General features: G+C 32.8%; 1 protein-coding gene across 13 annotated transcripts in view; it reads left to right on the top strand.

Moving 5' to 3' along the window:
* Nucleotides 1–26598, top strand: part of TCF4 (transcription factor 4) — a 438336-nt gene that overhangs the window by 194407 nt on the left and 217331 nt on the right. For 11 of the 13 annotated variants that reach the window (XM_056824455.1, XM_056824457.1, XM_007487546.2 and 8 more), the window contains one exon: nt 16941–17005. The exons of 1 other annotated variant lie outside the window; for it this stretch is intronic. In XM_056824455.1, coding sequence (XP_056680433.1) covers nt 16941–17005 — 65 coding nt within the window. Of the gene's footprint in view, nt 1–16940; nt 17006–18469; nt 18853–26598 lie in introns of those variants that run through there. One more of the 13 variants, XM_007487549.3, reaches the window with a different exon arrangement.

The following is a 26598-nucleotide window of genomic DNA, read 5'->3' as shown; positions in this document are numbered from 1 at the left end:
TATGTAATTATAAATTGTAACTATCTAATATGTGTATTTATATACACATAGTGGATACATATGATTATTTATTTACTGTAGGAAGTCTATAGACTCTTTTTGAAATCCACTGAGAATTTTAGTAAACTCACATGTCATAATATATTCCACAGGATAGCCTTCAGTAATCACGGTAGTCTTTGAACATTGACCTAAATTAAATTAAATTCAAAGAATGATTATTAAAAGTAAATTATTGCTGTTAGAATAGGAAACAGATCTACATTTAAGATGGGTTTAAGTAGTAAGTGCTACCTATGTACATGATTATTGACTCTTCTTCTTGCTTAACATTGGGCTAATTAATTTTATTTTTTATGACTTTTTTTTATTAATGATGGATTTTCCTCTGTTCAACCTACCAGCTACTAAGAACTAACAGTTTGGGGAGTGACAGACCAAACTTTTGTCTTGTCAGGGTGTATGGTTGCCCTCTGCTGGCTACTCCAGATTTGAGCTGACTGGATGCTCAGTGGGTTTTGATTGGTTCATGGGTTTTTCCCCCCTCTTTGCAAGTGTAAATTGTCTACTTCATTTTTTTTTGCACAGCTTATCAGATCTTTGCTATCAAATGACATATATCAAATCTGAATATGTGGTGTCTTCATTTTTCTTCATAAATATCTTATTTTAAAAAGTATTAATAAGATAAAGATGTTATGTAAGCTTTATACAATGAGAACATTTTAACATGCTCCATTTCATATTATTTTTCACTGAGCTTAAGTTAAGTTCTTTCAGATCTTCTACTGAGTGAATGAACTTAACTAGAATTATTATTTTACTATGTTTGAAAAAGAATTTAAAAAGCAATAAACTTTAAAATCGGAAGACTAGATGATTATAATAGTAGTCATAGGTAACACAGTAGTATAACACAGTAGTATATTTACTTTTTTCTTTAAGTATTCATGTTTTAATTCACATTGCCAAAGAAAATGAATGTGTATTTACTTCCTAGAAAATTATAAAGGCACTTAAAATTTCTTAATAGACCAAATAAAGATAAAAATAAACCCTACAAGTAGACATTTAGAATGGTACCTTCAGTGAGATATATTTGAGTTTACAAAGCAGCACATTAGGGAAGGGGAGGAGAAGAATAGAATGAACATTTACGTTATGTCTACTATATTCTAGACAGTATAAATGAATTAATTAAATTCATCAAATTTATTAAACTCTTGCATGTGTTAAGTGCTGAGTATACAGAGATAAAAAAGGAAAGAACACCTGCCCTCAAAAAACTTAAGTTTAATTGGAAATTAAGTGGTATGTGAACAGAAAAGTATAATGCAAAATAGAATGTCTTAAGGGGAAAGTAGAGTGGGACAGAAAGGCTTCTAAGAACACTTGTGGATCTAGAACTTTCAGAGAGGGGATCAGAATGAATATTAAGGATGCACTTCATAGAAAAATTGTTTCTTGCAGTAAGAGACTTTTCATCAGAGGGATCCATTTTTCACTTAGGCATGGAACTGAGAACTATGTTAATTATGGAGGCAGTAGAAGATGAGTTCAGTGAATTTGTCTATAAAAGAGTGTGATGAAAAGGGAAGTAATCTGGAGACCTTTAAAGTGACAACTAAATAGTGCATATTATCTTCCATAAATTGAACTTTGAGGAATTTTTATAATGTTTTTGAGTAGGTGAATAACATGATCAGATCTGGCCACCATAAATGAAATAAAATAAAGTACATGCCTATGTTTATTGGTATTGCTTATGCCAACAATGTACTTCGAATGTGATAATAGGAAAAAATTCCCCTATAGTAAGGAAAGACTTCTCATTGGAAAATATTTTTATGCCATGGCAGATGCCCTCCCACCCCCAAATAGCAGTTTGTGAATATACTTACAACAAATTTTCTATACTTAAGCATTCAATAAGAGCTTCATCTGGTCTCTATCCTTATAATAATTATTCTATAATGAGGTAATTGATTTTTTAGTAATAATTTGTTAAACATATGGAAAAGACAATTGACTCTTTTATAGCTTTTTCTTGTATCCAAAAATAATTTTTATTCTACTCATAGAATGTTGAGCTCAGAAGAATAATCAGTTCATTTGTACTTCCTGATTTTAGAGTAGACTGCAGCCCAAATAGGTGATATGAATCATTCATTGTCACATGAGAAAACTGAAGCTCAGAATGTAACTTGCCTATGGTCATATAGTTAAAAAGTAGGAGAGGTGACATTTGAACCAAGCTCTTCCAATTCCAAAGCCACTCATCTTTCCATGACACTCTGGTGTCACCATCTAAATAGAAACTTAATTAATTAGACCTCCTGTTCCAAGTACACTTTCCCCAATCCCAGCCAAAAAAGGCAAGCAAACAAAAATGAGAGTGCATAAGAAATTCTAAATATTCAGTATTAGAAAGCAGATAAAAATAGCATATATGCATTCCTTTACCTACCCCTATCCTTATGTTCATTTGGGGGTTCAAAATGCCTTCACTTACTAACTCTCTAAGATTAATTCCATTTCATCTATGGATACTCTAGTCTATTAATGTGGAATGCATATCCTGCCTATTCATGTATTCCTTTTTATGAAAAAATTCTAAATGTTTTATTTATGCCTTTTATTTTTATACCAGTTATTTCCAGATATATTCACCACCTCAGCCTCCTTGAATACTTCCTCATAACAAAGAAAAATAGTTAAGCACACCCAACCAGCACCTCAGACACATCTGAGCACTTACAGTATTTCCTATCAGTTGGGCCCCATTGCTCCAATGAAAATCTAGGAATCATATTTACCCGTGTTTAACCAGAATATTATTTTAGCATATTTTAGGATTACATGAAATTCATTATATGATATTTTACTTGTAGTATTTAGTGGATTAATAGGCTGTTGAAACTTATATTTATCAGAAATGAATTGATAATGAACAGATGTGGCATGATTTGTCTGTAACCTGTTACATGCCTTATTACCTGCTCCATACCTTATATTTATTCTCCTGGACATTTTTTATGACCATTGTGCTTCATTTTTATAAACTAAGTGGTTTCATAGGTTACAGATTGAGGGGATGTAATCATACTTATATTTCTATATTTTTTATTATTTGGTGACTTATAATATTTATTAAGCTTCATGATTGATTTTTTCTTTTCTTTTTTGCTATTTGGGTTCTAATCTAGTTTTTCTTATCACTTAAGAATTATTAGTTAACCAGATTTTGTCATGATCCTGTCATTTTTACATCTACTCTCTCATTCCTTCAATGTCTTTTATTATTTACTATGTCCATCATCAATTACTTCCTTCTATATTTCCATGCCCTCATATCTTGATACAGATATGTTCACACTTTCTTTGGTTTTGAGTAGCTCTTTTTAAAATATTCTTTTTTTGTATCATGAATCATCAGAGTTTTACTTTCACAGTTATTCATCTCACACAGCCATCATATCAAGAGTTCTTTCTCCATCACAGAAATACTGTGGCTGAGCAAAGCATCTCAGATGTAGCACACAAGAAACCTTGGGATTTTCTTATCAAATCCTTGCTTTTTCCAGAAAAATTCATAGAAATATTTCATAAATAGCCTTGACTTAGAAAAAATGAGGGCCATTTGGCCCTCTTTCATTATCTACATTGCAGAGTGTGAGTTCTGGATTATTTATATTGCATTTTGACCTCTGGAGTCATTGTGTTTTAATGGAGTTTTAACCAATAACAATTTAATATTCTATTTTAAGTATTTTTATTTTTTTAAGTTAGTTCCCTCCTTCTTATCCTCCAAGAAGGCAAGTAATATAATATAGATATTTATAGTATACTTGCTATTATATACTACATAGTTCCCTGTTCATCATCAACAAATCACATATTGTTTACATTAGAGAAAAATTCATGGAGGAAATAAAATGAAGAGCACTATATTTCAATCTGCATCTGGGACTCCTATGTGTTCCTTCTTTGGTGATGGACATCCTTTTCATCATGAGTCCTTTGTAGTTGTCCTGGATCCTTGCCTTGTTGATAACAGTTAAGTCGTTCACATTGATCATCACATATTGTTGTTACTACTGTGTACAATGGTCTCCTGGTTCTGCTCACTTCACTTTGCATCACTTTATATAAGTCTTTCCAGGTTTTTCTGTGATCAACTTGTTCCTCATTTCTTATGGCACAAAAATATTTCATTACAATCACATACTGCAATTTTTTTGCTATTCTTTAGTTGATGGACATCTCTTCAGTTTCTAGTTCTTTGCCAACACAAAAAGAGCTGCTATCAATATTTTAGAACATAGAGGTTCTTTTCCATTTTCCTTGCTCAATGTAAAAAATAAACCCAATAATGGTATTTCTAGTTCAAAAGGTGGATGTGATTTTATAACTCTTTAAGTATGATTCCAGATCATTTAAAAGATATTTGAATCCATTCACAGTTCAATCAATGATGTATCGGCATCCCCATTTTTCCACATTCCCTCGAGTATTTATTATTTTGGCCCTTTATCATTTTAGCCAATCTGATAGGTGTAAGATTTTTTTAAAAGCAAAATTGCAGCAATATTATTTACTGTAACCCAAAGGCAAAGATCAATTATTTTGTTAAGTGCTATTTTTTGTGGATTCTTTTGTTATCTAACTCTGAAAATTGTCTCATTTACCCCAGAGCAAACTCTGATTTCCTCAAGGACAAAGAACTATCTTTGGCCCTTCTTTGTAGCTCCAACACTTACCACAATGCCTGGCTTATAGTAAGCCTTCAATGAAAGCTTACTGCCTGGTATATTATTGCCTCAATTACAATGTCAAATGATTTAACAAAATAAAAAGATCAAAAAAAATCTTAGATTTGTTACTGGAAAGTGACCTCAGCAGAGGTCATATAGTCCAATTCCTTATTTTACAAATGGAGAAATTGAGGCCCAGAGAAGTTAAATGGTCTAAGGTCATACAGCTAGCATTTGAATCTAGGTCACCAATGACAAATGCAGCATGCTTTTTTTTACTAAACCACCTTTCTGAAATGATCTTTCCAAGTACAGACTTTTAGATTAGTTGAAATATTTGGATTTCAAATTACTATTTATTTCATGATCTTTCCAGTTCCCTGTTTTTTTTTATTAAACCCAACATTAAATTTTTCCGTATCTTATATGTCCCACTGTGATTTCTTCAATGTGTCTTTAGTATTAAGATTCCAGTCAATAATGTATTTTTTCTTTGTAATTAGATAAATTTATTTTTAATGGTTACTTATGTGATATATGTGTGTGTGTATATATATGTATATGTGTATATATATATATATATATATATTGGTTTTCTTAAGGCTCCTATATAAATCTCCATCATTAAATAATGAAGGTAATGCATAGAAGCATAGAATGCATAGAAGAAAATCCATACTCAAAAACTATAAGAGATAAATAACTCAACAAACATTTGTTAAGATCCTGGTATATACCAGGAACTATGCTAGCTACTGTGGATATAAAGCTACAAATAAAACAAACACTACCCTCAAGGAGCTTGTGTTCTATGTAATTTTTTTCTATGTATCATAGACTTTTATAATAATCAGTAATAAATTATTCCATAATACTATAGCAATTAATTATTATTATATAATTTAATTATATTCTATAGAAAAGCAAAGGATTTAAAATAGCATTAGCTTTTCTTTTTACAGAGGTTCAACTTTGGTCCAGTAAAGTGAAATAACTCTACAAGATCACATAGCTATTCTGCAGAAGAGCAAGGATACAAACCTAACTCTTCCAATTCCAAACATGGTTCTCTTTCAGTTATACTAAGAAGTCATATGAAAAAAGTCATGGGTTGCTGTTACTATATCAAATCAAAATTATAGTTTTTCTCTAAAAATAAAAATACACACCAAGTTTCATTTGATCATATATAGAAATCAAAATGGGAGACAAAATAACACTGTAGTTATGGATATTCACTCCCTAAGAGCAGTAGCTAATAAAATTTTGGAATCTTTAACTTGAAAATTTAGAAATTATCTATTATTTTGTCTTTTTCTATCTGAAAGAAAAAGTTATTCACTGAATAAGAAAAAGAAAAGTTCTGAATAGCATATCAGTTTTGCAGCTATTGAAGGCTATTACTTATTCACTAAATATATTTGGCAAACTGAAATTAGATTCATTAGGTTAAGTAATTCTTATTTATAGACATGAACAAATTTAAAGACCTATCAATGAAGAAAAGTAATTTTTTTCATCAATGAATATAATTGTTTTCATGGCTATTAGAGAGATATTATTGTACATGTTTAAGAAGTCAGTTGAAATATATGGATCAGGAAAAGAATAAAAGGATGAATGATATGAACAGACATTATATGAAGCATAATTACAATCACTTAAAATGATCAGTCTGCTTAATATTAATTTTTTTAAATGAAGTGGCTCTAAGATTCTACCTTCTCACACATGCTAAATTGACAAGAAATATTAACATGGTAGCATTCAATATAAATGGAAGTCTAGAGATATAGAAGTACATTTATACATTGTTGATGGAATTGCCAATTGTCAGGGTTTTTTTTTTTAAACAAACAGATCACACTATACATTATAAAAATAATCATTTGATTTACCTAATAATGGATCTATTAATAATATGTCTTCTAAAAAAGAAAAAGGTTGTTTAATGTTATATATATAAAACTATGGAATAGTAAAAATAATATATTAATTCCTTGGGAAGTTACTAAAAATATGTAATATTTTAATTGAGTAGCCAATATGAGAAGTACTAAAAATATTTGAAATAGCACAAAGTGAAAACAAGAGAATCCTCTCATCACAAATTTTGACATTGTTTATTAAAGGAAAATATATACAACTCAAAGGGTAAATGAAAAAAATCTTTGGATTAGTGATACTGGGTGATGAGTCTATAAGTTCATATTGATATTATTTTATAGATCTTTTTGTGAATGCTTTTTAAAGTTTAAAATGGTGTGTGAGTGAGTAATCCATTTTGAAAATGAATTAAATAGGTTAATTTTACATTATACTATTTTCTCATTATCAATTACATGTACCTCAAAGTATTCACCTTCATACAAAGGACTAAATATCATGTGATGTCTTGTGGGAATTTTTTCCATCCCTGCAATATATTAGTGTTGCTCATTTTTCTAAAAAATGTTAGATATGTGTGTGTGTATGTATAGATTTATGGTACAGAGATAATATATCATAATTTTCAAAGGTTCACTTTCAGGATTGCTTCCTTAATTTCCATGCAAAAACTTAGTTATTAACTAAATAAATCTCTTAAATGAATATATTTTAATTTAGGAAGTTCGAAGTATTATCAACCTGCTTTGCATAAAATCAGAACAATTGTCAGGTATTTTAAAAAAACACCATTACTAATATATGTACAGATATTGTCTATTTGAAAAATATCCTGTGGAAAGTAAGTTAAGCAAACTATAAGAATTTACTTATTTAGGACTAAAAGGAACATTTTCAATATAGGAAACTATTGCTGCAGTGTCCCAAGTTTCAGTGCCATGATTAGAGTGGGGTGATTAGGAGCTTGCCCTTAAATTTAGAGGGCTTTGACAACCCTTACATTTTTTTCAGCAGCTTAGAAAAACTGGAATCTAACACCTCATTAGCAAGAATAACTTGTTCTCAGAAGTAAGGTCCTAGTGATTCCTGATCATCTGAAGTAATATGTCTTTCTGCTTTTCCAGTTGCAGTTTGTGGTATTTGCCCCATATCTGGTGTTCCTAGTTATGGTTTTACCAAGTAATAGCCTAGCTGTTTTAAAGAGCTCTTTGATTCATATCCTGAAATAGATAAGTCATCCCTATAATCATGTTGAATAGAATGATAGAATCCTAACCATTCGAAGGACCCTTAGAGTTCCTCTCTAATAAAACTCCTTTCCCCGCGAATAGATCTCCATACAACATCTCTTGTAAGCCTCTCTTGAATGCCTTCAGTGACAAGGCATTCATTGCTTCACATGGCATTAGATTTCATCTTCAGACTACTAACTGTTAGGAAGTTCTTTCTTCATGCAGCCGAGATTTGTTTCTGTGTTACTTCTACCTACATATCCTATAGTTCTTTTCAATTATGAAGCCTGGCAAAATGTGTCTGATTCCTCTTGACAAAAAAGTTCTTCAAATATTTGATGATAGAAATCATGTTCTCCCTTAGACTCCCCCTCCTCAAGCTAAATATTCTCATTTGTTTTTACATTTCCCTTACATTAAATGAGTTTATGCCCCTCACACTCCTTGTCATTCTCCTTTGAATGTGTTACAGTTATTTTACATGAAATACGTTCCTGCAATTGGACGAGAACTATAGAATTCCCCATGCTTTAGTTTGATAATAGTTTTGCTTTCCTCATATCTGACTCCCAGAAGTGAAGTATTTTTCTCTTAGAAAGTGCTTGTTAAAAATGGTAAAATCTCTGAAAGAGCAACATTTTTGGTACATTTTAATAGATAATATAGTAATGTAATAAAATAGACCAATATATTAATTTAAATTTTTCATCAATTCACAAGCATTCATATCTTCAAAGATATTTCTCATATCTTTGAAGATATCATATATCTTCAAAGAATATTCATATGAATCCTATTCCTTACATCATCTAATCACTTCCTCCCATGAGGATAAAGCAGCATGCATAGCTTGGTAGAGTAGCTATCATTCTGAACTTGTGAGTCAGAGGACTGAAGTTTGAATTTTGACTTGTTACTTATTTTCTATATGAGACCTTGGGCAAATGATGTCTTCCCTCTGGCCCTCTATAAAATGAAGATGCTAGACTGGCTCTTTCATCTTCAAGATCCCTTCTGCCTCTAAATCTCTGATCCTGTGATTCCCCAAATAGGCTGCCAAACCTTCATCTATTTAAGAAAAGCAGGTGGGCTTATGTTACTGATTGCAATGTTAAATGTAGTTAGGATATATTTTAAAATTACTGGGTTTTCTGGGATTTTTAGCTAAATGGAATGTCGATTGCAAACTTCAATCCTGAATGTTTTTTTGTTTAATTTTGTTATCCTCTTTTCATGTCACATGATCATTTTAATTCATCCTACACAAGTGATTTGGGTGTGCCCTAAAATATTGTTGCATATCTGCTATATAAAGACTGCCCACTGATTTGAGACAACTCAGTGCTTAGACACAGTGAGGTGGGTCGGGGTTGAAATTCAACCTCACTTTTTAATTTGGTATTTTTATTACTGCATTAGTCTCCTCTTAAGATGTCCCATAACATCAGTTCATTTTGCTTTTCTGATAGTTTAGATCTAGTCTTTCCTCAGAAAGGGAAAATTCTCTGGAGTTCTCACTTTCCTTTAGCACAGCTTATGCAAGTGGGGTCAATAAATTTGTATGTTCCCTGTATTCAAGTTGGGGAAATTACAAAAGAAAGAAAATAATGGTTAATTCTCTAGTCTTGGGAGACAGCATGATAGAATGAAGATTTTAAAGTGAAGTAGGAGACCTGGATTTAGTTCTCTGTTGTTCCAGTTATTTCAAGGTCACATGATCTGGGCAAGTCCCTTCAATTCTACAAGCCTCATTTACCTCCTCTGCAAGAAAAGAAGGCAGAGTTAGATGTTCAGTAGGGTGCCTTCAAACTCTTAGTTTATGTCTATGATCCTGTTATCAAATTGAAGCCTAATACAACAAACAATTATTAATCACTTACTGTACAAGACACTGTAACAAAATGCTAGGATACAAAGATGAAACAATAAAATTAACTGAAGCCCCTGTCCTCAAAGAACTTACACCCTCCTCAAGTTCTTAGCTTATTGTTCATTTTAAATTGGGATTTTTCTTCCAATACCCTAGCATGCTGTTATGGCACAGCAGAACAACAGCGAAACAGAACTCTGAAGCCTCCTATAGCGATCTCTGAAGCACCAAGAAAGAACACTTCCTTCCACTATTCTCCCCAGTCTCAGTACTTCAGCTCATAGCTAGGGAAAGACGCAGGCAATGTGGGATAGTTTAAAGTGTGCTGAATTTTGAATTAGAAGAACTGAGTTCAAATTCTTGACTCACTGTTTACCACGTGTATAATTTGGGACAGATCACTTAATTTGCCTTGAGCCCAGTTTCCTCATCTGTAAAATGACAAATTTAGATTAAATGGCTTCTAAAGATGGTTTCATTTCCAAAGCAGTGGCCCCCTTTGGCTACCCTGAATTTTTTTCAAACTTATTATTTTATTTAGAAATTCAAGTCAATATTGCAACATCAATTATCAGTAAGTCTAATACCAAGTCTTTGATGGATTTAGACCAGCAAAATGACATAACAGTCTATCTGGAGAAAAATATAATGTATGTACACTAATAGAAGTATAACAGTCTTCTTTGTAGATATATAAATCAATATAACTTTTTAAGATCTCTATCCTTCATAAAAAATTTCTCTCAACCATGGGGTAGTTTACCTTCTAGAACAACTACTTTTTTCCCCTATATCCATTCTCACTGCAGTTTCCATGGAAGTTAGTATTCTTCACTTGGAATCTACCTAATTACAGTTTTCTGCTGTGCTTTATAATTAGTTGCCATGATTTAACCTGGAAATGGTTGCACTTTAGTGTATGTGAGATGACACAGATTCTGTGTTTATCATTTATAAGGTTATAGAGCACCTAGAGACCTTTTAGGAAGTAAAACACCATGTAAATGTAAATTATAACCATCTATAAGACACTTTCATTAATTTCATATCAAATTCATGGGTCTTTTGAGCCTTGGGATGTTGATTCCCTTCAAAGTTGGACTACCAGTTTATTTATTGATTTTCCAGACTAACAAAAGCTTAACATTTGAGTCTGAATAGTATGTTTGAAATTGAACCTTTTCTTTAAAGTGGTATAAATTAGAACTCATTTTCAAAACTGGTGAGAATCCTTGTTGCCATTTTTATGTGGTATTTTAGAAATTCAAAATCATACATTTTAAATTAGGTTCCCTAGAGTTTTAAGAAGGAATTAAATCAGGAACATTTAAGATGTTTTCTAGTCTGATGCCCTCTCTAAATTTTCATATTAAAAATTAACAGTGGGTCTTGGGAAAATCTAGTTTCTTCTTGTCCTAAAACATCAAGTAGATTATTTGTAATGCTACCTTAACCAGGTGAAGTGTTTTCTCACAGGTGGTTGTATTTCATTAGTGGGCAAAAATGCCTACTGTTTCTATAACTGCTTTAAAAATGGAACCTAGGAATTAGAGGTGCCAAGAAATATTAAGGCAAGGCATGTTATTAACTTATAATGTGATAATAATCATGACTATAATATTGTCACGATGGACACATTTAATATTTAAAGTTTACATAGTACTTTCTTTATAACTTGGTTACCTCAGTAGCAAGTATTGTTAACCCCATTTTTCAGAAAAGGAAACAAATTCTGTGAAACTATGACTAGATATAACTAGAATTTAAATCTGGTTTTCCTGCTCCATTAACAGTGCTTGTCATCTTATCAAGTATTGTGCTGTGCTTATTGCAGATTTCTAGAAGTAAGGCTATTGCTAAGTTTATTTAATCCAAATTGTACTTATGTATCTAGAACATTTCCTTTTGTCTGGAATTATTTGTGCCTGCTGCCTCTCTCAAAGGGATGTTTCTGAGATTTATAAATTTTCTTTGAATGGACCAAATAGACTGATCATATAACGTTTTTGTACCCATCCACCCTCCCTCATAGGTTTTTTTGCTAGATACACATACACATAGTAATGTGTAAAGAATAAGAGGAAATAATACACTATTATACACAAATATTGAAAAATACTTATTTTACTCTAATCATTAAACCCAGTTGACTTATGCCATTTCCCCCAATTAAAAAAAAAATCTGTTTTCCTTTCATTCTTGGAAGATAGCAAGATAAATAGTAACTATGCAACTAGGGAGAAAATATTGGCCTTTGTGTTGAAAGTAGCTTATATTTTTTTCTCCTTAATTAGATTAATTTTTCAAAGGACACTATTGAGATGTAAGTGACCTTTTTATTGATTGTCAATCGGTGCCCCTTTTATAGTGAAATAAAAATGAAAAGGGATATTTAGGATTTTAGTTGGTCCCTTGAGTTTTATTTAGATAAACTACATGGTGTCTTTCTGGATAACACTCACACTATAGTTACTGGATGTGATCTAGAGAAGAGGTTTCATGTAGATCTCTTTTGTCTCTTGATGAATTTATTGATGTAAGTTAACAACTGTTCTCTTAAAATATTTTTATTATTAAAAATTTTAAATCATGATATGTTACACATATATTTTGCATACATACATACACACCCCTCTTGTAGAAAAGGTTGTTTAACCAATACGTTGACTTCATTTATGAAATTTTCTCTATAGCTTTCATTCAGTCTTCTATCAATTGTTTCCCATATACCATTCTAGCAGAAAATGGCAACTAGCAGGAAATTTTAACATTTGGTCCTCTTAGGTATGAAAATGAATCAAATATCTGACAAGATTTGTTCCTAGTATGTATTTAATATTTTGGCATACCACAAATATTACTAACGGGTACTTTTAGTTTTTAAAATATGGACAACAGTACGCCATGCAGTAAAAGACTTGAGCGATTAATGCTACCCTTATGCCTCTTTTGAGTAGTTTTAGCCATGGGGCTTGGCACTGCCACCATTGTCTTTGTGCCAAAAAATATCCGCAGCGGCTGTCGCATTCTAGTACTGGAGGGTTGTCTCAAAAATTCCGCAGTGAATGCGTCGGGTTGGTACATCATTCTCTACTATCTTTTACAAACACTGGGCAATAGAATTCTCCGCTATTGCAAACCTCATTTGGGGGGTGGGGTTGGGGAGGAAAGAGTCTGACCATTCCAGACTATTCAATACAAGAGACTAAAATCCATGTCTAACATATACAGTAAATGGAGAAATTAGGAGCTTTTGTGCTAGTGAGCACAAATAGTTACTTAAAGAGCCTATCCTAGCATATTATCAGCAGTCTTGCAAATTTTATTATCTGAAACAAATGTTCCAGTGAATTTTAAGCAGAAAATCAACATCAAAACCATAGCTAATTTTTAATGGAGAATTTATACAAAAGATTTTTCCCCTGGAAAATGAAGTGTCATTTAAAAATAGTTGCTTATTTCATCATCAGAATTGATGGCGAAAAATAGATATGTATACTTGAGATGGTTCCTGGGCTGTTTCCACCAGCACTGATTATTTTGCTCCCAAACAGGGGTTTTCATTCTGAAGGCAGATTTATAGTTGAATTTGGGAACAAAAAAGATGTAATAAAGTTAAAGGCTTACACTATCAGAATGAAATGTGTTCACTCATGATCTCCAGAGTTATCTATTTGATGGTAAAAGTGGATGCTACAGATGAAATCTTTACAAGGAGCATAATCCTTTAAAAAAAAAAGTCAATCTCCCAATCTCCTGCTGGCTGCTCTGCCTCTTTGGTACCTCACAGACTTCGACAGAGTCCTGGACGAGTGCCCATTGATGTCATGGAAACACTCAAATTACTGAGAATGATTCATGTCTATGCTGTTCTCTTATCCTCCCCCACACAAACAGGAGTAGATTTTTAACCCTGACAACTTGTAATTTGCAATGGGTTTATTTTTGTATCTAGATAAATATTTTTTAACATCGGAAATTAAGATGAGGCAGCTTGTATCTGATATGATAGTAAAGAACATTAGTACTATGCAGCCAAGATTACTTTTAGGGTTATCTGTTCCATGGCTGAATATGTTCTCTCTCTCTCTCTCTCTCTCTCTCTCTCTCTCTCTCTCTCTCTCTCTCTCTCTCTCTCTCTCTGTCTGTCCGTCTTTCTCCCTTTCTCTCTCTCTCCTCTCTCTTCTTCTCTAATTCTAAAACACAACATAGGGTTTTACACATAATTGTAGAAACATTCAAGTTGTATGTATATCTCATTTTTTTATACTGATCTTTGATGTATAAAGAGATTTGACAATGAAATTTCACATTCATCAATTTGGTCTTATCCATGTAATAGCAAGATAGACCTTCTGCTTTCCTCAAATTGTGTTTAGTAGTTGATTTTGAAATAATGGGGAGTTAATAGGAAGGCAATAGTTACAGCTTCCTGGGAAGTAAAAGCCAATTTTACCCTTAAAATTGTATTCTAATCTCCTTTTAAAAAAGATGAAATGCTCTTAAAAGTGTATTCTATGAGAGTGCCTGTACTTTTGCTGTTAAGCTGGCAGTATTTTCAGATCAAGGAGCTAAAAAAGAATATGCCATACCCTCAAAATGACCCTTGATTTTAGCCCATTTCATTTAATAATTGGTTTGATTTGTTATAATAGGATGCAATTAATATTTGCAACTATTTACTCTTACTTTTGAATACTGTGGCTTAGTACTCTTGTTCAAAACCCTTGTAATTTTCAGATTAAGAGATGGAGGAAGGTGATTTTAAAAATTATGACCGACTTCCTCAAGGTATATGTCTGTTTTATGTTTGTTTTTTTCAGCACTTTCAATAGTTTTTTTTCTGTTACTCTGAGTGTTCTTTCTAAAGATACAAGTCAATACCTTTCTTTTGGGAGAAAGTCTTCCTAAATTTTGCTACAAAAAGAAAAAAAGTCATTGCTTGATAGCAAACTTTCTTCTTATGATCCTCTGTCACCTTGATTAGCCTGATTTTTGAAACATAGAAGGATACCAAAAAGAGTGCAATGGAAGCTTTTTTAACATGTTAACATTTATCAATAACTATCTCTATTTTCATGAATGCCAAGGGCCCATGGCCATCTCTATACCATGATGAGACCTTGGAAATGAAACTTAGGAGACTTGAAGTTTTTGGTATATGTTTTTTCTCAAATAAAAGTGAAGAATGAATTAACTTGGGCAACACTTTCATCATCCAAGTATTAGGCGTTTTGAGGAATTATTCTTCATGTGTGGCAGTGATGCAATGAGTACGAGGAACAGCTAGGCCTTCATTCAATGTTTATTGACAGTAATGAGGTGGGTAATTATAATGCATGCTGCCTGTTTTCTCAGTTGTCTTAGACTTGGATGTAGGAAGTATTTTTATGACTGTCTATATTGAATGATCTAGCTAGCCTTGATTTCTTCATAGATGCAATATTGAATCAAATAGATTTATGTTCTCAGTGATGTGGACATTCCTTTCAATGATGCCTATTGCAATTCATTGATTCATGCCCATCCTTTGCAACTCTTGTGCACATCTTCCTATGCCTTAGAATATGTTTGCCTATTAGAATGTAGGTGTTTAGAGTAAGAATGGTTTCCTTCTCAGTATATTTGTATCCCCAGCTCTTAGGACAATGCCTCACACATAGTAGGTGCTTAATACATGTTTGTTGATTGAAATCCTCCATAATGTCAATTTGATCCATCTAAAGCTTCTTTTATTTTTCTTGATGTTAAGAAACCTCAGGCTATATACTAGTTATCCCTTACTCTTGCTAGGTGACCAACCAATCATCTTTTGTAATTGTACATTTCTTTGAATGCATCTTTTACTTTCACTCAAACTCACCAAATACAATTCTATCACTCTCTGATATAAAGGAAAACAAAATCTTAATAGTTAGCATTTTTAAAGCCTAATAGTTCCATGGAAAAAGGTACAGAAATTCATCACTTGATACTGTTGCTGTTCTTAGCACCTTGACACTATCAGAACCTATTAAGAAGTTAGATTTTTTGTATTTATCTTTTCCTAACAATTTTCCATAACAAGGTTTTGTGTTTTCATTAGTTAAACTCTATTCTTCTTATTGTATTCCAATCTAATGTTACGCAAATGATGATTATGCCTAAAAATACTTTAAAAAGAAACAAAAGAGAATGTTAACTTTTGCTCTTAGATATGACCAGATCATAGCCCAGTCATTTTCAGGTCTTGGTTACTTAAAGAAAAACAAAATAGTCTTCAAAAACAAATTAGGTAGTTGGTGCTAATACATGATTTTGATTTTCTGTCAACCCTTGCTCAACTCCTAGGGCTGTTGGTGAAATCAGAACTTTAGTTTTGAATAGGCAAATGTCCAACCAAATCTCTCTCTGTCTCTCTGTCTCTCTCTCTCTCTGTCTCTGTCTCTCTCTCTCTCTGTCTCTGTCTCTCTGTCTCTCTCTGCCTCTCTCTGTCTTTCTCTGTCTCTCTCTGTCTCTCTCTGTCTCTCTCTGTCTCTCTCTGTCTCTCTCTGTCTCTCTGTCTCTCTCTCTCTCTCTCTGTCTCTCTCTCTCTCTGTCTCTCTGTCTCTCTCTCTGTCTCTCTCTCTCTCTCTCTCTGTCTCTCCCCCCCACCCCCCTCGTCAATTCCATCATCATGTTGATCATGAGAGAATTTACTCCTGGGAAAGAGGTTAAAAAAAAAACTACCACCAGAATTCTGAATAGTTTCTTTGCTAAATTCACCATCTGGAGAGCCTGTGATTGATTAGCTTTGGCCTCACCATTAAGTGTCAATATAATCAATGGGAATTACTATGCTAGGGTCATTACATAGATAGTTTGCCTGCTGTGTAAATAAAAATGAAATTGTTTAAAATTTGAGGGAGAGAATGAAAGTGAAAATAAGGAATGTCAATTTGTTTGTTAGAGAAATTGGAGGCCATTGAAATGACAGTTTTTGGAAGTGTGGAGCAGTTTGGCTAAGAATAGGAATGAAGGATATTTTTTTCCAGTTTATCATAGCCAGAGTGAAGAAGTGTTAATCCCTTTCTCTTGCTTGCATACATTGCCGTTAGTGCCTACTTTACATATGTAAACATCAGAAGAGAAAAGTAGATATCTGTTACCTGGAGGAGATTTTTTTAAAGAGGAAAACAAAAATTTACACACCTTTTTTTTTTAAATTTCTATTGACAGGTAAAACAGAAAGGGGTTCATACTCGTCTTATGGGAGAGAATCAAACTTACAGGGTTGCCACCAGGTAAGTGATAATCTATGCAGTGGAAGAGGTTGTGATAAATAGCCTGGTAAATTAGTTTGTTTTGTAAAGTAGATTATGCATTTTAGACTTTGACATAGCTATTCTTTGCATGTTTGCTGGTGACTATTTCTTTTAAAATACTAAATAATGAATCACGGTCTCTTCTTAATCTATAACCTCAGCATCTCTCCTACCTCCTCATTCTCAGTCACTGGTGAATTTGTATTTAGAGCCACCTTCAATGTCCCAGGGATGATGCTTGTGAACTATTGGTGCTTTTTTATGAGGGTTCCATCGGAACAATTTCTTCATAATTCGGCAACTTTTAGAATGATGAAACTCCCAACACCGTGGAGCATGTGTCAGACCCTGGGTTTGGTGGCTATTGCCATAAATTATAGTTTTCATAGAGACTGTATGATGTTGTGTGAAAACAGGGTTGTATTGAGGGATAAAAATGTCTGTGAAAATATGATTTGTTGTCCCTTTTTGTTTCTGAATTGTTTTTGGCTGGAAGTCAAGGCCAGCAGGCTAACAGCAAAGCCGTCTCAAGGGAAGCATGCGTGAGCTAGAAAAATAAGAGGACTTTAATTAAATAATAAAATGCCAATGTAATACAAAGGTATAGCATGTGTGTATTTGTGCCTCTGTGCACTCTGCATTTGCATACTTTTAACTCTCCAGAGAGACTGATTCTAAAAATACTATCAATAGCCAAAAGTCTAAGCTTTGTTTTAAGACAATTGAGTGTTTTAAAGATGCATTCTTTTAATTTCAGTATTGCTATTAATAATATGTTTAAAACTCTTTTTCATATTTTTTTAAAACTCAAACTTTTCTTTTTATTGGGGCATAGATATGTTGCTTTGGGAAACTTCAAAAAAATTAATAACCATTTTAATATTCAGAGACTTTAACTGTTATATTACTCCTCCAAACAAAATGCATGTTCTTATAGTGCTAGTGCTAGATTGGGAAAGCATTCTCTCTTGAACCCCTTCATCACCCATCTTCTTTAATGATATAGAAAAGCTATTCTTGAATTATTAAAACAACTTGTTCAGTTTAGCTCAGAAAAATGTAAACAAGGACCAATTCTGGGAATTGAATAGAAGCCATGCAGTGATCTTCGTTATCATCACTAATACACCTCTAAAGGTGGAATTAGGGTTTTCTTTGTTTCCTTTTTCAAGTTTTGCCTGTTCCATTGCGCCCCCAGTTCAGTCATATTCAGCACATAAAGGATTGTGGAGATGAGATAAATTGTGGCTTGGTTCAGGACTAAGGCAGCACATGTTGTAGAGTGCAGTTCATGGCAGTTTGTTTGGAAAGAATTCTGCAGGAAAGACATTTACAGCGCTTCCAGTGTAGCGGAAACCTCTTTGGAATGTGAGTGCAAATGTTCGGGGTAGATAGCTTGGGTGACAAGCCTCTTAATGCTGTGTCTCTAGTGTAAAGCTTTCAATTCCTGTAGAACGTTCTATTCCTGTGTATCTGGTTTCTGAGGGTCAAAGCAGAGGTCATTAAAGTTTTGGGGAGAAGAAGGTTGACAACATCCTTCCTTTTTGCAGATGGTGATGGAATAGGTCTGTGTTTTCACTGGGCCCCTTTTGTTGGTCAATGAGAGAATAGGCGTGCTTGCCCCTGCATCCTTTCTTACTAATAGGAATTGGCGTGATTCCTTACAGACACAAAGATTTCCTCTGCTGACTAAGCGAGAGGCCCCTTAACTTGTGAAATCATCATTCAGACTGCTTGAGTCTGACTGTTTATGTACAGGAATACATACACTAGGTTTGCGGGGAGTACTTTGGTGAAACGGCAGTGGTGCCTTTTTCAAGGACAAGGTGAGATGGAAAGCTGGGAGGGGCCGAGGGGCAAGGATGGAGGTAGTTCATTGTGTGATGTTTGGAATATGGGTCTTGAGAGTGCACACATGGGAGTTTGTGTACATATGTATCCCGGCAATCAGTAGATGTTAAATATGTAAGTAAGATGGAATGTGTTTTTCTTGTAGTGTAATGATATAGTGGTCTTCATGTACTGGACAGAAAAGGGACTCTAAACTGTGGAAGGTTCCTTCTTCTTATTTCTGCTTGCTGAGTGAGTCTTGCATGGATCAGCGATCACTATCCATAGCATCGTCTCAGCAGTAACCATGAATAATATGGTTTCTTAGGGACAAAGACACGGCAATAGTTTGGAGCCTCTGAATTTAGGAAATAGTCTGAGGGTTATAATATGGTGATAGAGCTGGGTTGTTTTTTTTTCAAATTACTTAATGGATTTGAATTTATATTTTTTGCAGAAATTGAGAATAGAAAAGGATATGGTCTATATTGAAACGTTATTCAGCCTTGTGACCTTTTTTTTCAGTTATTATGGGCTGAACCCTCAGCTATGTGAAACACAGAGAACGAAGTCCTTGTTTTTTGGGCTTCTAGTCAAAATAGGAGATCACAGTTGAAATGAGTCACTGTCGATTGAGAAGGGGGTGCTCTCATAGATGAGAAGTGATTTACTTTTCTTTCCTCCCTTTTCCTTCATTACAGAATTCTTAAAGTGGGGAGAATTTAAATGGCAGAGATACTAAGAAGGACCAAAAGCCTGATTTTGTTTCACTGGGTCATGTGGACAATACCAAGATGAACAATGCATAAAGTACAGTTCTGTTCATAGGTATATCTGTACTTTAACCCCATGTTAAGGGGATTTTGAACTCTGAAGCTACAGAGAAATAGAGGGAAGCAACAGGTACTATCCTTAAAAGAGGGGAAATGATATTATATTGGATAGATCTTATAACATATTTTTGTTTTTAATGTCTTATTTCTATTGAAGATTTAGATGTCCAATTCTTATTAATAGTCATGTGACTTAGGCAACTTGGAAATCTTATAGCAGACAAACAAAAGCCAGCATTATGTCTTTTTATTCACCAACTACTTTTTAATGAAAAGCAGTAATGGAGTAATAGAAAGTCACTGGATCACTTAACTGTGAACTTTCCTGAGATAAACATGTGCATGTGGTATTTACTAACCCAGTGTTTTAAGGAAAAAGAAAAGAAGAGAATCATATGAATTAAAAAAAACCCAGAAAATGACATTTTAGTTCTTTCCTTACTAAATGATGACAAAACTAATTTAAATCAAATCAGCTTATGGAAATCACACCCAGGCTGAAAACACCCTTGCCAAAATGCAACCTCATATAACTTTTTACTGGCGCGGAGAAGAACATTTATAATGGAAAGTCTGACAAGAACTAAATCGAGTGGAAATGAACTTTTTAGTAAGGTGGTCCAAGTTAAGTGCTACAGCTAATGACAGCTTCTCAGCAAGCAATTGTCAGAGACTACAGAAAGAAATCTTTTTCTTTTGCTGCCCTGGATGATTCCAGTATATGTCATTTTGCTGAGGTGTCCATTTGCTAACTAGCTTGTTGATGTCACTAGGACAAATATTTGGAAATGAATACAGGAGCTTTCTTGCAAAATGAAATGGAGGAAAACAGTATTGATTGTCAAGCAGTCGTCTATCCTTTATTTTTTAATGTCTCTATCCAGAAAGGAGATTTAGTTCAAAACACTTTAGAGTTGGAGATGGGAGGCCCGAGTTCAACTTCTGTCTCTGCATCTGACCTTGGGAATGTCCTTTTCCATTTTATCTTAATATTTCTATCCTAAGTAGGATGATGTTCCCACCTTTTTGGATCCATGTTATCAATGCAGTGAAAATAAGTGAAAGAATGTTTGTGAGATACTTGGTACTTTTTCTAAGATAATTTAGAATTGAATGCATTGTCTTCTGTTGTGATGTTTACTTGGCAAAAACCTCTTCATGTCTGAATCATGTATTATTCTTTCCATCTAATCATATATGTATAGTTAGATAATTTTATGACTGGCTCTTTTTAAGAATATTCAGATTAACCATCAAAGCCTTACTTTAAAAAATTCAAATTAAAGCTCTGTGATGCCCCAAGGATTCAATATATTTATGTTCATGGAACATTGCCATGTCCAGAGAGGCCAGTGCTTTCAGTTTATCCTCCCCTGCCCAAATTTGCTAAACATAAATTTAATTTAAATGTTTTTCCCCTTATACCTTCTGTACCCTACTATGCTTTTAATGATACTTGAGAGTTACATGTAGGATAAGGTAGGAAAGGATGTTTCTAAAAATGTTAAAGAAATGGACCAGTACAAAAATATTTTGAATAACCGAAGCATTTACATTCCTTTTGTAAGGGTATCCTTTATTGTTACTTTCTCTACTAATTTTGGTAGATAACATGTATTCTATGATTTATTTTGCTCAAAAAGATATCATGTTAGTTATATTTCATTTAAAAAATATTGTTCATTCTTATGATAATTATACTTTAAAAATATAAATTTGTTCATGTCTTTTATTCTTTATATCAAAATAATTTCCAGAAGTACCCTCTTACTCTGTCAAAATTAAAAGCCTTCACTTTTAACAAAAAGTGAAAGAAAGAAAAATAGTTAAGCAAAAACACCTGATGCAATAACCTTGTCTTACAATGTGAATGCATAAACACTCTGTCCTACCTGTCATCTGCCATGTTAGAGAGGAGAAATACATTTCATTTTCTACTCTTCAGGACCAAGAATAGTTTCAGTTTCTTGACAATTCAGTTTCCTTTTATCAAACTTTAATTTATATTGTTGTAGTCATTGAATATTTTTACATATTTACTCAAGAAATTAACTTTTGAGTACTTTCAATTTGATGTTTAAAAAATGTTGTAGCAAATATGGATCCTCCACACCAATTTGTGATTAATTAAAATCTTAAAAACAAAGTCTTTAGGCGAAAATTCAACAAGGAAAAGCCCACAAGCAAAGAGGGCACTGACACGCATTTTGTTTTCTCTGAAAATGGCAGTGGACTCTCAGAGCAGAAATTTGCATTATGTTTTTATTTGAGAGATATGTTGTACTGGAATTTTAATGATCTGAGTCATTATGAACATTTTGCACAAAAATATAATTTTGCTTTTTTATAAAAAGATGTTGGGTGAAATAAAGGCTGGATTAAATATATAAGAACCCCCCCTTTTTTACCATTCTAAAAATATACTTTTAAAGTTAAAAAATCCTCATTAAAAAGTGTTTTTTCTACCTTATCCAAAAAATTGTCTCTTCTCGCTTTTATTCTACAGAATTTCAAGGTTTCTTTCTTATATCCAGAGTAGAGGCTCTTGTGAATTTATGTCAAAGAGCTGTGTAATGATAGTCAACTTAGGGGTTGCAGAATCATTCTCCTTATCCTTTCATTGATAATATTACCAGCACTAAGCAATCTTTGTGCCTTTTTTGCCTTTGGGCTCAACTGTCTTGAAAAAATTGAATAGGCAAATTATGGATGATAGAAAGTATCCTTTGAGATCATCTAGACTTAATTCATTTTAAAGAAAAGGAAACTTATGTAGCAGAGAAGTTACTTGCCTAAAGTCATACAATTCAATGATAGACTCAAGATTAGAAACAAGGTTATATCACTTTTCATGACAGTGATTGGTATTTTATGTGTATATATACATATATGAACATATATTTCACATGTATAAGTAAATATATATTTACATGATAAAGGATCTATACATATTTAAAATATCATAGTGATATCTTCTCTGCTCTTCAGAATTATGACTATCTTTACTTTTTTTGAGGTTTCAACAAGCATCTATCCATTCTGATTGAATAGAAGCATGGATTGGGCAAAGAATTAAAAAAAAGGTTAACCTCTCCACCTTAACTTCTTATAATCATCAATATATTCTGAGAATTAAAATGATATTGTATGTTTATAAATTATTTTGAGATTATATAAAGGAAAAGTATTACAAAAAGATCTAGAAAATGTTCCGTATTAATAGAAATATAGTCATATTTTAGGAGAATCTTATTCATTCACCATCCAGGTGCTATAGAATGCTTCATTTCTCACCTACTCCTCCCTGCCTGTTATTCTCCCCACCTATATTTTATTACTAATTTGGGAGATGAGAATTTTAATGTTAGTACCACTAAGTGGCCTTCTAATAAATTAATGAGCATGCATGTAGTCTTTATTTTAAAACTGGAAATAGCAATAAGTGTCAATTAATCTGTATTATAATCATCTTTGCATTTAAGTTGCTGTCAGTGATTATCTTACATCCACAAATAGCACTTTAGAGCTACAAAATATCTTTAAATATATTTGGTCCTTAAAAGTGCTTTATGGGTAGTTCAAATATTTTTTATCATTTATAGATTAGCAAAAATCAAGGCTCAGAGAGGTTAAGAGATTTGTTCAAGGTTACATAGCTAATAAATGTCAGAACCTAGATTCAAACCTAGATCTTTTTACTCTAAAGCTTACTCTCTTTTCACTACACTATATTTTATTCATTATTCAGCATACTAAAATCTTTAAGTCCTTTGACATTTCTTTGCATATTAATTAATTGAATATTGGACCAAAAGTGGGTCTTCCTTATATTTTTGAATCTGTAGAATTCTGCTCAGTTCCATGTCAGGCCATTTTTAGTTTTATACTGTCATGAGAATGAATCTTGACCTCTTTGGGACTGATTTGGAACTCCAGAACAAATCTGGCTCTTCTTAAAGCCACAACACCAAATTAGCCCCAGGTGAACTCCAGGCAAAACTGATTGTAAGTGTGTGGCCACTTAATATTCTTTAAAGCCTGTTCTTCATTGAAATGCCATTTTGTAGTGCTCTTAAAAATCATCTTTAGTTGTTTCCTTAAAGGCTATATGGATTCCTTTTACTGGGCATTCTCAAATTATATAAGAAATAAGTTACTGTTTGAACTTGAGTCAAAGGCAAGATAAAATATGTGAATCAGGCGGTATCAATGATAAAAATTATATGTCCCAAAATATAACAGCAAAAGACTGATTAAACAATTAGAATATAATTCTGTCCTTTTCCTTGATTTGGGTCTTGTTAAGAGGTTCCACTGAATTTTTAGTTTATGATATTTGTTAAGACACCTTATCAAATTCTCTATTTATGACAACAAAACTATTAATCTGCTTCAACAGATCAGAAGAATTTCATCCAGTGGTTTAAGAGCAGAAGTGAATAGAAATGCCATTGAATTTGCTTTGAATTGATTTATGAGATGTCATAGGAATGATATTCTAGTTTCTAAATTGAAATTTAGTCAGTGTTGGAGATTACCTCAATTTTTATTAAAAGTGCTGAGGGAATTTTGATAACCATTAACAATTAGGATTTTTGATCTCTTTCCTAAATCATTATGTGTGATAAGAAAATCTAGTTATTATGGCTAAACAAGTAATGCAATCAATATTAAGTCATACCTGTGTACTTGAACTTGAAAGCAGAAGAGACTCAAGGTTGTTGTTTTTTATTGAGGCTTGCATATATAAAACCTTTTTCTTTGAAGGATTGTTTATGTTGTATGTGAATATGTATATAGACTAATATGTATATTCATATAAGTACACATATTCAACTCTTACATCATAAGACCCTTTACATCTTACAGATATAAATAATAATAAGATGAATGAGCTAGCATTTATACAACTGTAAAATTTGCAATCCACTTTGAAAATATTTCTTCACTTTAAAAACGAAAAAGTGGTGTATTTTGATAGTAAAAAGGAAATTAAAAAATGCTATGCTTTTCAAAAACATTCATTTAAAATGCTTAAATACTTGAACATTCTCTTTCCCAAAAAAGACTGTTTCATTAAGAGCACCTAAGAATCAGGAACTCTAGGTGCTAGTTCTTCACTCTGTTCTGAACAGTCAACATGCATTTATTAATCATTGAAGATACTGTATTTTTATTTATTCCTTAAGCAGAGGTATGTGATCATAGACATTTCTTCATCTATAAAATTTAATGGTTGAATTAGATCTTGGAGACCCTTTCTAGCTCTAAAATTCTGTAATTTTGTGAAGCCTAATAGCGGCATAATGTTGGAAACATTCATAGTTTATAACCAATCCATAGGCTTTTTGATGAATGAATTATCTTCTTAGTCTAACATAACTCTTTCAAGAAGTTAACAGTTTCCATCCTTGTCCCCCAGCCCCAGTCTTATACTAAAATGTCTCAGTAAATTTGAATTTTTTTTCTTCACTAAGAACATTTCTTTTTGTCCTTCATTTTTTGTGTTATTTGGGGATAGATTTGTTTCAATAGCAAAAATAGAACCAGAAACACATCATTTTGGTTTTCAGGTAATGACCCCTGCTGCTCTGTGTCTCTGGGGCAGTGAAGAGGAGGGCAGTATACATGTATGTGCATGTGTTATGTGTGTGTGTGTGTGTGTATGTGGCACACAAAATAATCTCCCCTTTTCATCTGTACTTTGTGAACATCAGGGTACTGAATCTTTGCAGTTTTATTGGTATTGTATACAATAAGTTATTAAATTTCATCTCTGTAATACACCTGCAGTAAAATAACAAAACATTGCTGCACTTAAGGAACATGTGTGTGTGGTACATTGCCCCCCTCCTTACTGCAGCCCTCCCCCCAACAGCTGCTTACAGATTTCAAGATCCATTGTATATATTCCCTTGAGCCCACCTCTAATAATCGAGACACATCTGCCATTGCAGTATTATAGGCATATGTAGTTTTATTGAAAACTATACCTGTAAAAAATTAAATAACTCCTACCTCAATTAAATTGGCAAGCTACCTTTTGCAAAGATCATATTGCAGACCTCTTGAGACCAAGTGAGCTCATTTTATTCTTATATTACAAATCACTAAATGTGTTATTTTTGTTTAGTCAAGTAACTTAAGATTTCCTCACACTTTGATGGCAAGTGCCTTTCATCCATTATCACTTTTTCCTTTCTTCCCTCCCTGTCTTTACATATACAAATATCATACAAACTATGCTAAGCAAACATTTCAGATTTGAATATGGTAGTCACAGGCTAAGATATTCACAGCTAAAGGGTCTGAACCAGCAGCTTAGCTGCTTCTTAATTTACTCCAGTAAGTGTTAAACATGCACTAGGGCCACAGAATCAAGTTCAAATTGTTCATTATTAGCTCATCTTGTGCTTAGGTAAAGGATTTTCAGAAGCTGTTTTGAGAGTCATCAAAACATCATAGTAACTCAATAAGAAAATGATAAAGCAATAAAAAGGAAATACACCAAAAATGCTGAAAGAACATATGAGGAGTTAGATTATTTGATTCATTTCCTCAACTTGCCATTTACTCACTGTGAGACTTTGAATTAGTTTGCTCACCCTTGCTATTCAAAGTCTAAAGTATTTTTTCTCCAAAATCTGGATAGAAAAACTAACATTTATTCTACCAAGATGTTTTGAGATTTTTGTGAGATATTACATGTTTGTAAACTATTTTGAGCTCATCTAAAGGGAAATATTATTGTAAAATCCAGAGGAATATAAAATATTTATAGAAATCTTAATCTTGTTTTAAAATGGAAATTTTATTCATTCTCCATTAAACTGTCCAGGATACTTAAAACTCTTCATAATGAACATGTGAATATTACAGTGGTATCATTAAAAATAAGATAAGCTAGGT

Source organism: Monodelphis domestica, chromosome 3 (assembly GCF_027887165.1).
Source record: "Monodelphis domestica isolate mMonDom1 chromosome 3, mMonDom1.pri, whole genome shotgun sequence".
In the NCBI taxonomy this organism is placed as follows: domain Eukaryota; kingdom Metazoa; phylum Chordata; class Mammalia; order Didelphimorphia; family Didelphidae; genus Monodelphis; species Monodelphis domestica.
The sequence above is the reverse complement of the archived record's forward strand: the minus strand, read 5'-3'. Positions and strand labels throughout refer to the sequence as shown.